Below are 15,264 nucleotides of genomic sequence, written 5' to 3'. Positions count from 1 at the left end.
TGCACTTAGTTGTATTAGAGCATTCTGAGTTGATATCAACATCTGCAATATCAAATTTTGACAAAGTTTTTGTTTCAAGTATTATACTTGGAGTATTAATTAACATCAATGATTCATATTAATGAATGCTGAGTTGCACTTGATAATGATATACCTCTGACTGAAACATGCACTTATAATGAAGTTATAATGACTGTTTGGAGAACAAAATTTATATGCTTAAAATAATGCAAGTAAAATAGATGGTTTAATAGTTATAATTACCAGGGTAAGTAGATTTTTATATTGCAGTAAGAAATTTTACAAAATAGGATATACAGCTGTTTCCAGTTGCTTGCCAGCCTTGGCTGTTTTAGAACATCAAGACTAGTAAACTCTTACAAGTCAGACTGGATCAATACAATGATTTCTTAAAGCTTGAAGTCCTTCTAGCAGAGTTGGAGGAGGTGTATAAATAAGCACAATTTTCAATGCGTAAGTCCAGAAGTATTCAATAAAACATTGTGATAACATTTGTTGAGAGCATTTTCGTTTAAGAAAACAGCCTAAAAGTAGTCATTTCCTTGAAATGTTGTATCTGTTATCTGCAGATGCCCGCTTACTTGTTCTTTACCAGTGTGTTGTTTAAATTCAGAGCACTAGAGAATGTTTTGTGCAGCAGATAAATCTGTCTGAGCCTAAAATGACTTCCCCTGTTTGAGACAGCATTGATGTATTTTAGTATTGCAGATACACAGTAGAAAATGTTAATTTGAGAATCGGGAATGATAGATGAAGTATTACAGAGTGGTGGGTTTTTTTCTAATAGGTCAGAGCATCTATGAATTTGCATGTATTTGTCTTTGTGGGCAACAACTTCTTATGGTGGGGTATGAAGCTGTCTTGCTGTGCCTTTTGCAATTGCCAGAAGTTATTGTTTCGGTAGTACTAGTGTTACATACATCCTTCTCAAGAACGTACTTCCACTTACAAAACCAATTCCATTTAAAAAGATGCACTCTTACTTTTATTTAGGTGCTTCATGATGATATTTAATGAATGAGTATTCCCATATGTAGTTTCACTATGAATGTTGGTGTGGCAGGGGACTATGCTAACTCTTCTGGGTGTGAATGTGCTGTTGCACTCCCAGCGGGTTACAGTCAATGGTGTAACTTGTCATACAACTTTAAGTTCAGAAAATATATCTCCTGGAGCACTGCAAATCCTCTGACATACACATGATGTTATCCACATCATCTTCCACCTAAAGAAGCCTTCGTTGGGACACTCAAACTGTACAGTGATCATTTTGGACTTATTAGGTATGCAGCATCGCTTATCCAAGCACACCCCACAGAAAGTTAGTTTGTAGCTTTGAGTAGTTGAGCATCCAGAGAAAACTAATTTCTCTGCTGTAGGAAGCTGGAATGTTGGTTGACATGTTTTCCCTTTTGGAATCTTTAATATAAAAACAAAGAAAAGCCTGTGAGGTTTTAAACATTAAAAACAAAACATAAGAAAAAAAATGGCAACATTTACATAGAAAATATTTTCTGAGCACCAAGACAGCACTAGCAGCACCTATATTTCAGGCCAATGTAACACTTTGTTTGAAATTACACATCTGTAGTTTACTATTGAAACCTGAAGACTGAAGGCAGAAAACAGAAGAGTTCTTTCAAAACCCTTAATAAAAAAGTCACTTTATATTAGTAGTTACAAATACATCCATGACTCCATTACTTCCAATATTTTCATGTTCTATTAGGAAGCCATTTTATATTAGAAAATACCTTTATTGTCTTCAATGTATTGGTCAGACAAGGCTGGATGAAGCATAACCTCTTCTCTTTTTTCATTTCACACTTGCTGTTTTCATTGGTCACTCTGCTGGATATGCCTATGCCACAGGTCCTGGAACACGGTGTCCAGGGAGTTGCCTGCACCAGGCACTTTTTCTTCAACACTAATGGTAAGCTTCTGTAAGCTAAGACAGCAATACATTATATATGTAGCAGAACAGCCCCAGGATTGTGAAACTGCACATGTTGTTTGACCCTTCAGTTTAACATGATAGAAATGTTACATGGAGAGAGTTATTTGTGGAATCTTTATGAAATGTCCAGAATGGAAGAGACATTGAAAATTAAAGCCAAGCGTAGCTTGAAAAGGAGTGCTGAAAACATCAGTGTTGGTTTCTTTGTAGATACTGTGAGGGCTTTAGCCTTTTTTATTGAGGGATAAAATTCTCTAGTCGCTTACAGATACCACCAAAAAGTCTATTTCCTGATGGATTAGGGCTGGAGGAGAAGGAGTATACTTAAAAAAACCGTGGTGGAAAAGTTAACGGTGGAACTGAAAAACCCACCTGACTGTGTATTTAGTCAAGAGCATGGGCAGAATTACAATGCTACCTGGGAAGTAGACTGCAATTTAAAGATCTCATTGCAGCAAGCAGATTAAAAGTCTCTCAGAGATCTGCAACAAATAAAGGGAAGTTCAGTGGTCATTTATACTTGTCACATGTTTTTTAAATATGACCTTGGCACATCCCTGTGTGTCTGAAGGAGGTAAATCAAATTCACCAGGAAAGCCAGAAAACAGAGCAAGAGCAGTAAAGCAAAACTTAGCACTCGTTAGCCACACTAACAGAAAAAGACTCTTCAAAATCTGTATCAGCCTATTGAGCCACTCAGAGCTGACATGATACTTCTGCTGCACTGGGAAGGGGCAGACCTCACTTTGAAATAAAACTTTCAAGATGATTTTCTTCAGAGGGTTTGTATCACCTAAGGAATAGCATCCTTCAGCATGTACAGCCATCGCAGTGACAGGTTGTTGGGTTGCCAAGGCACATAGGAAGTATGCTTTGCAAGCTGGATGGGTTTTCTCAAGATTGTGTTGCACAGCTCATTCAAATTCTAGAACAAACGCTGTGAGGTGCAGTGTTGCAGCCAATGAAGGAGTTACTACAGGCTGGGATGCAGCTTTTGAAGCGCTACAAAGTAAATGCCTCGGTCCTGTTCTCCAGATATCTGAAATACAGCTCCCCACAAACCCAATTAATATATTGCATGGGGTCAGATGGTTTGGTTGCCATTGTTTTCAAAGCTCTGTGTTTTCTCTTTGATCTGATTAGAGGTGCTCTCTAGAAATGAAGTCATTTGAAGTTAGTTGCCTCATGAAGTGTGTGTTTGTACACAGCATTAAGTAGATTTCTGTAAAAAGGCTTTGATATGAATTATAGGTGTTGTATCATAATTTTGAAGTAAAGATGAGCTGCTTTTTGTTTTTTGCTAACTTGCATAAGTACTGCTAACAGAAGTTTTCAAAACTGAACTTTGGATTTTGTAAGTGGGTCTGTGTATCTGCAGATTGACTTAGATGCCTCTACCTATTTACTCAGCTGCCTTTTATGAAGGTTTTCTGATCAGCTTTGCAATCCTTTTATTTTATTGATTCACGATGATGATTCAGGCCTAATTTCCCCACAGTTCAAGCTGCCACCAAGTAAATGGCTCAGCTTTCTGGTACCCACAGCAGTTGTAACAGAGCTGAGTTTCACTGTGGAAACTTGCACATGCACAGGGAAGGAGACAGCGCAAGCACAGGCAGCTGTGGCCAGGCATGGGCCAGGATAGATGCTCCTGGCGATGCTGCTTCCTTAAAGTGAAAAGGAGAGCTACAGTGTTAGCAGAAGAGTGAGAATGAGGTTAAAGAGAGTATCAGCTGACCCTGGCAGAACTTTATGAGTAAGCTCTTGTAAGCTTTTGGTCAGACTGAATCAAGAGGAAATTGAGGGGAGCATTGTCCTTGCAGCAACCTCAAATCTTGTGAATTCAGGAAAGCCACTAAGGCACTTTTTACAATTTTCTGCTTTCTATTGAAAGAGGCCTCCAACACATTAGTGTTTGTATGTGAAAACCAGGACAAAGCAGGAGAAAGCGAGACAGGTCCTAGGCTGTGAAATGGCTGTCCACCAGCAGCCCTAATTGGTCTGATCTGATGAGTAGTAAACTTCTGCAGAAAGATGGGCTGGAGGTAGCTTTGGCCAATTCACTGGTGACAGAAGCCAAAAGGCTTTTTTGCTTTGCATATTCACTGGGTTTAGAGAAAAGAGTCTGTGACCTAAGAGTAAGAGGGGTAATTGGGACAGACAAGTCATCCTGGCAATGGCCTTCAGCAAGAACTGGGAAAGTGCCAGTGTGCTGCCCGCCTGGCTGCTTGAGCCAGGGACACTAAATGCAGCAAGGCTTATGGACAGAAACATTTACCAGTGTAGCCAGGCACACCTGACATCAGTCTGTAGTTTGTTGCTTGAAGCTGCTTGTGCTGTCCTGGGCCACAGATGGGTTGTCCGGGCTTCTTTCTGCCCGTGACCCTGCCGCAGGGACTTGCTGCTAATCTTGGTATGAATACAGGTGTACATCCAATTGCACCACTGATGCACAGGCACTTATAAAGTGGGTTAGGTTGGAAGGTCTGGCCGTTAAGATAATAAACTCCATTGATCTCACATCCCACAGCTATCAGATCTGCAAATGGTAAACAACAGTTACTAACACAGGAGGACCACGTGGTTCCTGATTACAGAGTGGGAAAGCCTTTACTGCACCCACATGTTCTTCCCAGCACAAGCACATATTTCTTTATTTGTGCCCTGCGATAACTTACAGACACCTAGCTTTGAATCAGTCATCAACATGACTGCAAATAACAGGCTTGTGCACAATGAGCTGATTTCACTAATGCATACACAGGTATGCCTAAAGACAGTCCCAGCCCTACTCTCAGATCCCTTGACTGAGCAGTCAAAGGATTAAATGAGGATAAATTGCCTAGCACAGAGCTGTGCAGGGCCAGCAAGTACAGTTTTCCTCCAAAAGCACCTGTGTGGTCCCACCCTCCTGGATTTCAAGAAGGGAACATGGAAGAACAACTTACATGCACACACGCCTGTTTCATACCTAGGCTTGTCTTCCGAGTAGTTGCAGTAGAGGCCTTTGTGGGGATCACAGACATCTGCTTCATTGCAGGTCTCTCCTGACTGCTTGGCACAGATCTTACAGCAGCCACAACCGTCCTTCACCAAACTTATTCCAGGGGTGCAGGTTGGCACCGGAGGGCATCTGCATGGCCAGTGACAAACTTCCTTGCGCTGGTGGGTTTCACCGGTTTCTGAAGGTTTCTCTCCAGGCTTCACTGGTGAGCTGTGGAAAAACTTACACACGGTGGGATATTTTGAGAGGCCAATGTATTATGCATAGGTGCGATGGCATAAAACAAAGTTGGGATGGACAAAACTGACGCTGCATGAAGGCACTTAACGTTTCTCATCTCACAGGATCCAAAAGTGAGAAGCTGTGAGGTTTACGTAGGAGACAGAGGACCAGTTCCGTTGATCATCTGTCATTCATTGAGGTGACATTCTGCCAGTGAGCCTTACCTATTGCTGGTATAAAACACAATTCATCAGCCTTTCCTTTGCCTCCAAGAGAGCAAAACCCGTAGTAGAGCTAAAGTAGAGAAAAAAAGTATTTTCAAGTAGATGGTGGATTTACTTTAAATATTCTTTCCCACAAATGTCCTGTCAAATTAATTAACTTTTGATTCCTCCCACTGTCTGATAGCCAGCAACTGCCCTGTGTCCACTGCTGATGGCAAAAGTAAACCTCTTTTGAGAGTTCCTTTCACTCCAAAATCTGAGTAGCTGTTTGGGAAAGAACATGGCGGGATTTACAAATCCTCTTGTGCTAGATCCAAAAATTGGCTCCCAATAAGGGAGGCTAGTAGTTATACTGAGCTTAATGGGTCATTTTCTAAGAGTATTTGCATGAGTAAGTGTTAAACTGAATCCAAGGTTTAAAGGGCAAAGATGTATCTCTAAGAAAGAGTTTTATCAGCAGTAGGAAGCCGGGATCTAGCTTGAATTTACTGTTTTCCATATTCTGTTTCAGAATTTATGGGGGAGATTCCTCTTCTTTTTTAAGAAAAGGAAGTCCTAAGTAATTCTTGATAGGTTTATTTTTTTGAGGCATGGGGGAAGATTAAGTCAGCATCGAGTGTGAAAGGCTCTCTTTGAGATAGCTATATTCTATCTGCTTTTTTGAAAAGCTGCATCTAAAACATAACGGTTCAGATGTTAGCGTTAAATCTTTCCATGCTGCTGATTTCAGCAGAAATGCAGATTGTGATATAGTTATTCATCACGGATGACTGGATCCATAGTTAAGTTGGGGCACACACAGCACTTGGCTGCCAGCACAATGTAAGGCTTGGGAGCTGCTCTCAACAAGCAGCTCTGACAGTCCACAGAGCGAGAGTGACAAACAAGATCCAGCTCCTCATCAGGTGCCAGTATCACCACTGAGCTTGCAGAAAACAAGTAATATATATACATATATAGCCTATACTTTTTGTGGGCACATGAAGGCCACCTCTCAGTTTCTCTCTGTTCCCCTGAACTGCAGGGTTCAACTGATGTAGAAACCACCTCCAGCACAGACACTAAGGGAAAGCTGGGGAAGGGATCTTTTGGCTGGGTTTTCTTTCAGTTCAGCTTTGAAACTGGAAGTATCTGCAGAATTCAGCATTTCATATGTCACATCCCATGAAAGCTCTCACAGCATAATTGATATGGCTTAATTGTGTGCAGCAGTAAATGACCTTTTAAAAGGCTTTTTTCTACCCCTAATTTCCATTTTCCATGGTCATTTACAACTATACTTACGATATCTTAATTCACAGCTACTAATGAAGCTCCAAAATAGTAGCTTTCAAGTTCTTTTGGCTGAATGATTTTTAAGATAGATATTAATTCACAGAGGCAATTCATATAATACATGAATATTAATGTCATGTGGTATTCCATTCAGCATGCAGAAGATTTCTTCTAATATTTTTTACCTGAAAGCAGCAATAATAAAGAAACAACTAACTTAGGTATACTTCTTTTAGGCATCTAAGATTTTTCTATAAACCATAACGTTAATTTGATGAACATTTGCATTGGAGTGTAAAGCTTCTCCAAGACTTGTTCCGGAAATAAGACACACAGGTATTCCTATATATTTAGCAGCGTTCAAAACTGTATGGTTGTTTTAGGAAACACTTTCTTGCTGCTTTTCTTCTTTTTAAGCAGAGGATTATTGTTAGGAATTTGGCCATGTGCCAGCTATATGAGGTTATGTGGCTTAAACCAGATACTGCTTTTCAAAATAGGCATGTGTAGCAGGAAATAATCTGTGTGCTTCAACCCATATGTTTAATTTGTACTGCAAATTAAAACATGCTTTAAACCTACAAGATTCTACTTAAGCCAGTGATTTTTCTCTCCTTTCCGTAGGGAAAGATGTCAACTGAAAGGTGTGAGACTACAAAGTTTCGCAGAGAGAAAATCACCATCAGGCAAATACCTGACACTTATAACTGTAGAATTACTGAGGAGCTCAGCCTACCAGGAAAATCTTCCTGAAAAAAAATTCCCAAATCTATTAAGTTACAACGAAAATTTAAAGTTTGTTTGTCAAGTTTACAGCAAATATTTTTCTAATTCTTGCTTCCCAAAGTTTCTATACCAAAGCTATCCACACCCCACAAGCACACTGCAAGCTTTTCCTGACCCTATGGCAGAGTGGAAAATGAGATCATTGTGCGGGAACCCTTCAGGTGTTGTTGTTTGTTTTCTTACATTTTAAAGATTGAACAAGGTCTGGATGACACAAGTAAGCAAATAGCAAAGGCAGACAATGTTTTATTGCTAATGTTTGGTTATCTTAGTCTGGCTTTAAATATGCAAAGCTAGCGGAGGGAGACACTCATCTGAAAATTCTCCATTTGACATCCATCTTGTTCGTAAAGGAAAAATACACAGGCACCCGCAAGTAAAGTGGGTTTTCAAAATGAAGTAAATAACGAAATCGGCCTTTGTCACAAATACCTTCAGCACAAGCTATCCTTTAAAGGGTTCTCATAAGAGACAAAGCTCAGGTCTTTCAGAGTCCAGGTGCCTTTCCCATTTTAAAACCCAGCCTGAAGTCAGACCACCCCTTACATGTACATATACATATATACATGTATATATACATTTCTATGGAATATAAGCACGGACAAAAATAAAAAGCAAGGTTGCTGGCAATTTAAGCTTCCCTAACACGTTTATTTTTCACTGACTCATATTAACATAGAGATTAGAGGAAAAAAAAAAAAAATACCAAAATCAGGACTGATCCAGTAAATAAGCTGCAAATGAAATGTACTCAGGCATAGCGAATGGCTCCTTATTCTTTAAGAGGAATTTGCTTCTCTGAAATTTATTTTGTCATTAAGCAAACAAAGGCTTAAAACTGGGACAGAGTGAAGAAGGGAGAAATCTTTTTCTTCTTTTTAATGAACTTACCTGCTGGGTACAAGGGATGATGAAGATGGTGGGAAAAAGGAGCCACCGCATGTTCCTGCACATTCAGAAGTGAAACTGGGAGATAGGGAACAGGCTGAGCTGTGTCAGAGGAAGCACTGAACACAAAGCTCTCCTCTGTCTCCCTTGCCAACCCTACTTTCCCCAGCACATGCATGAACACATACACGCATTCACACTTGAAATTCTCCACTTCATACGGAACCAGCTTCACACTGAAATTTCCAACTGATCTTTTCTCTCCCCAGTGCTAGAACACAGATTTTCACACCCTGCTTGATCCCATCCAGCTGCTTCAGCAGATTCTGCCTGACTTAATTGAGGTCGGGCGGGGTGACATCTGATTTTTAGTCTTGCTGGTGAAAATGCAGTGTTATTTTTAACTTGACTTTAAGTCCGTATTGCAGGAATTTCTGAAATCTGAAGGGCAGAGCCGCAAATACATGTATTTTTTGAGGCTGGGAAGAGTGAGTCTCACAACATTTCTAGTGTATTGTGCCTAGAAGAAGCACAGCATAAAAATTAACACCATCAGAACATGCTCTCTAAATATGGAAAGAGATGCTACCGTGTGAAATAACACTAGTACATACTCTGCGCTGCTTCTTTCCATGGAATCCTAATGAGAAAACCCAAATTATAAAAGTATGTTTACCCCACCTAAACACAAGAGCTTTCATATCTCCAGATTACCTCCTCCTTAATACTATCAAGGTGACATGCCTGATTTTTAGGTTTACAGGTGAGGGTCTCCAGGATAAGATAAAAGCTCCATCCCTACAACAGTGGCATTGGCAGTGCCCTGGTGAATGATCCTCCTTTGTGTTTGTCCTCACTCAGCCCCCTCCTATGAAGTCCAGAGTTCCTAGGAGAAGCTTCTAATGACCATGCTCACGCAGCGGCTGTGTGTGGACAGAGGTTCTGATAGGTGTATGGAATCAAATCCAGTCCGAGCAATTCTGTTTTGTTCCCCAACTCAGACTGCCATATACCCTCTTCAGTTATGAATGAATCCTGAACTGTCCTTCCAAACTCTTGAGCAGTGTCATGGTTTAACACCAGCGAGCAACTAAGGACCATGCAGCCACTTGCTCACACCTCTCCATGTGGGTTGGGGAGGAGAATCGGAAAAAGGTAAAACCCATCTGTTGAGATAGGAGCGGTTGAATAACTCGACTAAAATATATTATCATAATAATTATTATTATAACAATTGTAATGAAAAGGGAGGTAACAAAAAGAGAGAGAGTGTGAAATAAATGCCAAGACAGAGAAATGATGCACAATACAACTGCTCACCATGCACTGCCTGATGCCCATCCCCAGGGAGCAATCCATCCCTTCAAGCCAAGTCCCTTCAGTTTATATGCTGAGCATGATGTTCTGTGGTACAGAATATGCCTCCAGCTAGTTCAGGTTAGGTGCCCTGTCTCTGCTCCCTCCCAGCTTCTGTGCCCCTCCTCACCAGCATGAGGAGCATGAGCGACTGAAAAGTCCTTAATCAGGGTAAGCATTACTAAGCAACAACTAAAACACCGGTGTGCTATCAGCACTGTTCTCAGACTAAAACCAAAACACAGCACTGCACCCACTACTGGGAAGAACTCTATCCCAGCTGAAACCAGGAAAAGGAGTCAGCTGTAAATCACCGAAAAAATGTTCTTCTTTAGCACAACCATTTTGCCACATAATTCAATATGAGGTCCAAGCAGTACCTAGGTACTAAATGGATGCTACATATCAGTTCATTTCAGTAATGTTACTCTTGAGTGGGCAACAGTGCATACGAGGTCTGATTCAAGCTTTGTGTTCCCATTAAAAGCTTATGAACATAGCACCTAGGTTTCTCAAAAATCTCTTCTGTATACTTTCAAAACACAGCTTGTTTTATAGGATCAGAGAGTAGTTGAGGTTGGAAGAGACCCAGGAGGTCTCTAGTCCAACCCCTGCTAAGCAGGGACAGCTCTGAGATCAGACTAGGTTACTCAGGGCCCTGTCTATTTGGGTCTGGAAATCCTCCAAGTGTGGATGGAGAATGCCAAACCTCTCCTGTAGCCTTTCAGTGTGATAGTAATGAGCAATGCAGGCTGTCTGAGGAGATCCTACATACCGTTTTCTCTTGCAGACACAAAGACACCTTTTTTGCTCTCCAGCCTGGATGAGAAAGGTCAGAGGACTAGCACATCCATCCTCCTCTCCCTGGAGCTGCAGGGGAACACACAGCATTCATTTGAAATACATTGTACTTTGCATTGCAGAAAAAACCATGGGGCCAGTGCAGGCCTGGGAATGTTCTGTGTGAGCTGGCAAAGCCTGGTCTGCTGCGGATAATGGTCCCCAGTCTTGGGAAACAGGAAAGATGTGTCCCTGTAGGATTATCCATTTATTTTATATGGTGTATTTTGTTGGAATCACCTGGAAAGCATGGTATCTTCAGTGCTGGAGAGTGAGACTTTGAAATGGGGTTGAGTATAGCTAAGCTGATTGACAGAAACTGTTGGGTTTGAAAGGGGTAGGAGGAAGGCTCCTCCCTGAGGAAGACATTCTGCTGATATAACACATTAAAATGGGGTTTTATGTGGCTCATGTGTGCAAAGGAGTCCGCATGCTTTTTCAGCCCAGGAAGGGCCTGCTGTTAGAAGCAGCTCTCCCACTAGCAGGACTCAGCTCTCCAAAGTAACAACGTGCCTTCATTGCCTCTCCCTAATAAACACATAAACTGAGGCCACCTCGAGCTTGCAGAACCTGCAATACTGAGCTCTGAGTGTATTTAAGAAAGAGCCGTAAGACCACAAAAACAGCAACACTAACTCCTTCGCATAAACAATGCGCTAATACCTTGACTTAGTTTTAGAGTCTGTGTCTCTGCTAGTATTTGGTCTGATTTAAATAAATGGAGGCTGTGTACGCTTTTCCTCTCATGCAGATCTTTAGTGATCCCCCACAACTTAAAAATTAATGCTCTTAATACCATGTCCAGACTCAGCAATAATTTGTCTGTATGCATCCTTCTTGCCAAATCTCCCCTGCAGATTTGATTACATAAAGCACCATTCATTTCCTGGACTAAACCTGCTCTGTTATCTAGTGCCGTTCTAATACTACCCCGAACAGAAATGTAGTTTGGTTGTATATTCAGTGATCTCTATGTACCACACACATTTATTTCTTTGGTGCCAAAAAACCACCTTCCTGTCTGTGAAATACGCCATTTAAATCCTAACGTAAATCTTAAGAGATGGTAAAGTACGGGATATAAACCCCAAAATTAATATAACCATGCGTTCTAACAGGATACCCTATCTTAGACAAAATGACAGGAATATTCATTATTGAAATTTCTAATTGGCCAGGATTTTCAGTACTCCCTACTGGGCTTGGTAGAGTTATTGCAACAAGATCCAGCAAAGCCAGTGTTGGGTTCAGTCATTCCTATTAACTTGCTGTCAACCCCAGGCATAGACCAAAGCTGGGGCCTCAGCTGGCTTTCAGCAGGAAGGTTTTAACACCTTGTCCTATTTTGTCATTCTTTGTGCATCGACATTACAAAGAGATTCCTCTAATTCAGTCAGTTGAACCTTCTGTGTCTCATTGCTCAAAAATAAATAAACAGACAAATAAAAAGAAATAGGCCCATTATATGGCAATGTATTGCCCTTGGCTCACTTGAGCTTTGGAAAGAAGCTGCCTCCTTCAAAACAGCCATGCTCCAAAAATACCAGTGTGCTTCACTAGGAGGTATGCTTGCTATTGACAGCAGCTTTGCCACATCATCGCACAGACATCTCCCTGCGGGGAGCAGCAGAGTTTGCTCCTGAGCAGCAGAGTGTGCCCCAAGTCCCTGGTTTAGCCATGCTCTAAAGTGCAATGAAGTTCCCAGCTGGGTCACTGAGGCCAGGCACTGCAATCGTCTTTGCAGACTAGCCGCCTGCCCACCACTGATGAGCTCTTGTGAGGTGCTTCCCTTCCTGGCTGGTCAGCTGCTCATGTTTGATAAACTTGGGCCACTTTTGCTTCTCTTCAAATTGAGTTTCAGATACGAGTTGCATTTGAAAAGGCTCCATACCTCTCTTCCTTGAGCACCACCACATTCTGCAATGCATCTGAGTAAGGAATCTCTCCAAGATGACAGGGATACTGCCAGGGGCACAGAAACTTGCCGCTCATACCCACTTCAGCACAGCCATGTGTGACACTGAGATCACTATTGGAGGGATAGAAATGCTTTATGCAAGGGCAGCTACAATATGTTTCCTAGAGCAAACTGCTGTTTCTATTTTAGCTCTTGTCTACATTCAAAATAATTTACAAAGCTTCACAGAGCCATAACCTGCTACCTGATTTATGAAGATATTTACATGCCAATTTAAGAAGTCTAGGTCCTATTTTCAAAACTGACTTATGCAGGTAGTTTGTCTACATCTTATTTTCTTTTAAGGGGCTTTAAACAGAGAAAAGATGCCATAAAGTGCCTGTATTCCTAGAGATGAATCTCTGAAATTTTTCATGTTTCTGTGAGCATCAACCATGTGAAACAATTAAATCTCAGAATTGTTTAAGTTCAATATCTGTCAGCAAGAGAGGCTGAGCTTTCATTTTTCATATTAGCAGATAATTTCAAAATATCTGTGCACACTGAACAGGATGGGCCTGTGCTCTGCCCAGCTCTGTGAGGCAGACTCCATGCAATCAATCCAGAGAGGAACAGACTATTAAATATTGGCCAAGAAGAGTGAAGGCAGAGACAGTAATAAAAACGAAGACAAATCAGAGACTCACCAAGCCAGACAAAGAAGTGTAAGTGCACTGAGCTAACCTATTACACGCTGGAACTGGCCAATTCTGCATACACGGCAGCTGCTCTGCTTTCTCTTTTTCATTTGATGCTGAATTCACTGTGACAGAATAAACTCAGATCAACCTAAATCATATTTGCAAAGCAGCTTTTCTCCTCATCACCCAGCTGTGTGGTGGAGCCAGCAGCTCCAGCCTCCCCACTACCTTTCTGCCCACAGCTGGCCAGCACTTTGTAGAGCAGGCAGCCAGCTGCTCCTCAGGGAGAAACGCCATCAGGATAAATATTTGAGCACAGCGGCTAATCCCGTATGTCAGGAGACTTGTGAACTTCCACAGAGGTTCGTACAGTTCTCAAAGGGTTTCCATTGTTAGTTATAGGAGGAAATAGTAAAGCAGCTTCCCAAACTCCTGGGCTATTTGCGTGTGGTTTGTGTGCCAGCTAAAATACATTCCCAATGGAAATGAAAATAAGGTCCCAGCCAATGTCCTACCCAAACCTCCCTTGAGGGGAGGGCATGGAAGAGACACAGAAAAAGGTTTGTATTTTTTTTCACAAACCATCATCTGGAGATATTTTTTTAATTATTATTATTTTATTTTATTCTCAGGACTTACTTAATAACAGTTAAAAGGTTATCCCAGCTAAATATTGTGTATTCCCACTGCTAACTCCAGACTTATTTTGGCACAAAGTCATCCAAAAGGCAAACTCAGTTCTTTGGTCTACAGGGAAAGTGTATGATAGTCTCCACAAACCCAGAGACACCTGTGAATTGTAGGGCACTGGATGGATCTGGTGCTTATTTCGCATGGCAGGTGATGAGAAGGGAGGCTGTCCCTTCCCCTCTCCTTCCCACTTGTGCAGTCCCCTCCACTTCTTCCATCTCATGTACAAAGAAGGTAACCTCCACCTCTCTCCTCCCAAGTACAAGGGAGCTTCTCCAAGTTTCAGGACTGAAACCAATTTGATCTTTCATTGGATGGGTCCATTAAAAATAGCAGAGGCTGGGGAACTGGTGGTGGAGACTCCAAAGTACAAACACTGGGTGGGCACATTAGATCTGTTCTAGTGTGCCCACCTGGTTCAGGATTCAAAAGATGGTGACAACCTGTCTTCAGACTTTTGTAAAGGTAGATTTTGTAAAAGGCATAAAAGAGCTCTTGCACAAGCCCTCAGCCTGCGTCTTTCAGGCTCTAAAAAGTAATAAAGTACCCAGGAGAAAAAAATCCATACGTTTTTGTTGCAAGGGTATGGAGAATAGCATGAAATGCCTTTATTTTTCTACTTAGGAATGTAACCTCAGCATGTGTGTACAAAAGAGTGCAAAACCTATGGGCATTTCAGTTTAAACAGTCATATTTGGTTTCTGTTCAATTTCCTCTGTAGAAAAAGCATCAAAATCTACAAAACATCCAAGCAAGTCCCCACATCAACTCAGAATCTCCAGAGGGCTTGCAAGGTTGCCTGGCTCGCAAGAAAATGTTGCCAAGTTGTGCTGGGTTGACCTCCCCAGCAATTCAGTTGCATAGTTCCCTTCCTTTGACATGCCTACAGCAGAATTTCCTGTAAATCATCAGGGGAAAACAACCACCTCCGCTGCATGACTGTATCCATCTATTTCATCCCAACGCTTGTGCCCAAGCCACATATCCATAAACATCAGGCAAAAGTGAGAAGAACTTGGGCTGGTGGGCTGCCCAAACCTCATTTGCCATGTGGGTGGAAGGGAAGGGAGGGGAAGGGAAGGGAAGGGAAGGGAAGGGAAGGGAAGGGAAGGGAAGGGAAGGGAAGGGAAGGGAAGGGAAGGGAAGGGAAGGGAAGGGAAGGGAAGGGAAGGGAAGGGAAGGGAAGGGAAAAAAAAAAGCAGGAAGGGGTTAAGGCAGAAGTCTCCTAGTGAGCGAATGTGCCTGGCTCAGTCATCTCTGATCCGGAAAAGCCCACGGGAGAGCTCAAACATAAACAAGTGAATAACGTGTCCAAGATCCATGGCTCTCAGTTCTGTTTTGCAGAAAGGATTATTTCATTTGCATTTTCTATACATGAATCATGACCTGTTGGCAGCTACAGA

General features: G+C 41.8%; 1 protein-coding gene across 1 annotated transcript; it reads right to left on the bottom strand.

The window, feature by feature from the left end:
• Positions 1-956: 956 nt before the first annotated feature.
• Positions 957-8,840, bottom strand: CCN6 (cellular communication network factor 6). Its single transcript, XM_057413221.1, has 5 exons — positions 8,381-8,840; positions 4,927-5,203; positions 4,275-4,517; positions 1,776-1,969; positions 957-1,440 (listed from the first exon to the last, which is right to left on the bottom strand). The coding sequence occupies exons 1-5, from the start codon at positions 8,441-8,443 to the stop codon at positions 1,159-1,161; spliced, it is 1,059 nt and encodes a 352-aa protein (XP_057269204.1). The 5' UTR covers positions 8,444-8,840; the 3' UTR covers positions 957-1,158.
• Between the last annotated feature and the right edge of the window lie 6,424 nt (positions 8,841-15,264).

Source organism: Pezoporus wallicus, unplaced genomic scaffold (assembly GCF_028554395.1).
Source record: "Pezoporus wallicus isolate ANWC-B61680 ecotype Strahan unplaced genomic scaffold, APGP_CSIRO_Pwel_v1 contig_7505, whole genome shotgun sequence".
Taxonomy (NCBI): Eukaryota; Metazoa; Chordata; class Aves; order Psittaciformes; family Psittacidae; genus Pezoporus; species Pezoporus wallicus.
Note: the sequence above shows the minus strand (reverse complement) of the source record. Positions and strands in the feature narration are given on the sequence as shown.

Coding starts and splice junctions, on each gene's coding strand:
- CCN6 (XM_057413221.1), bottom strand. CDS start 8,443: ATGTGCAGGAACATGCGGTGGCTCCTTTTTCCCACCATCTTCATCATC. Junction 1,970..4,274: donor AAACTACAGACTGATGTCAG/GTGTGCCTGGCT, acceptor TTGCTGTCTTAG/CTTACAGAAGCTTACCATTA. Junction 1,441..1,775: donor ATACATTGAAGACAATAAAG/GTATTTTCTAAT, acceptor TTTATATTAAAG/ATTCCAAAAGGGAAAACATG.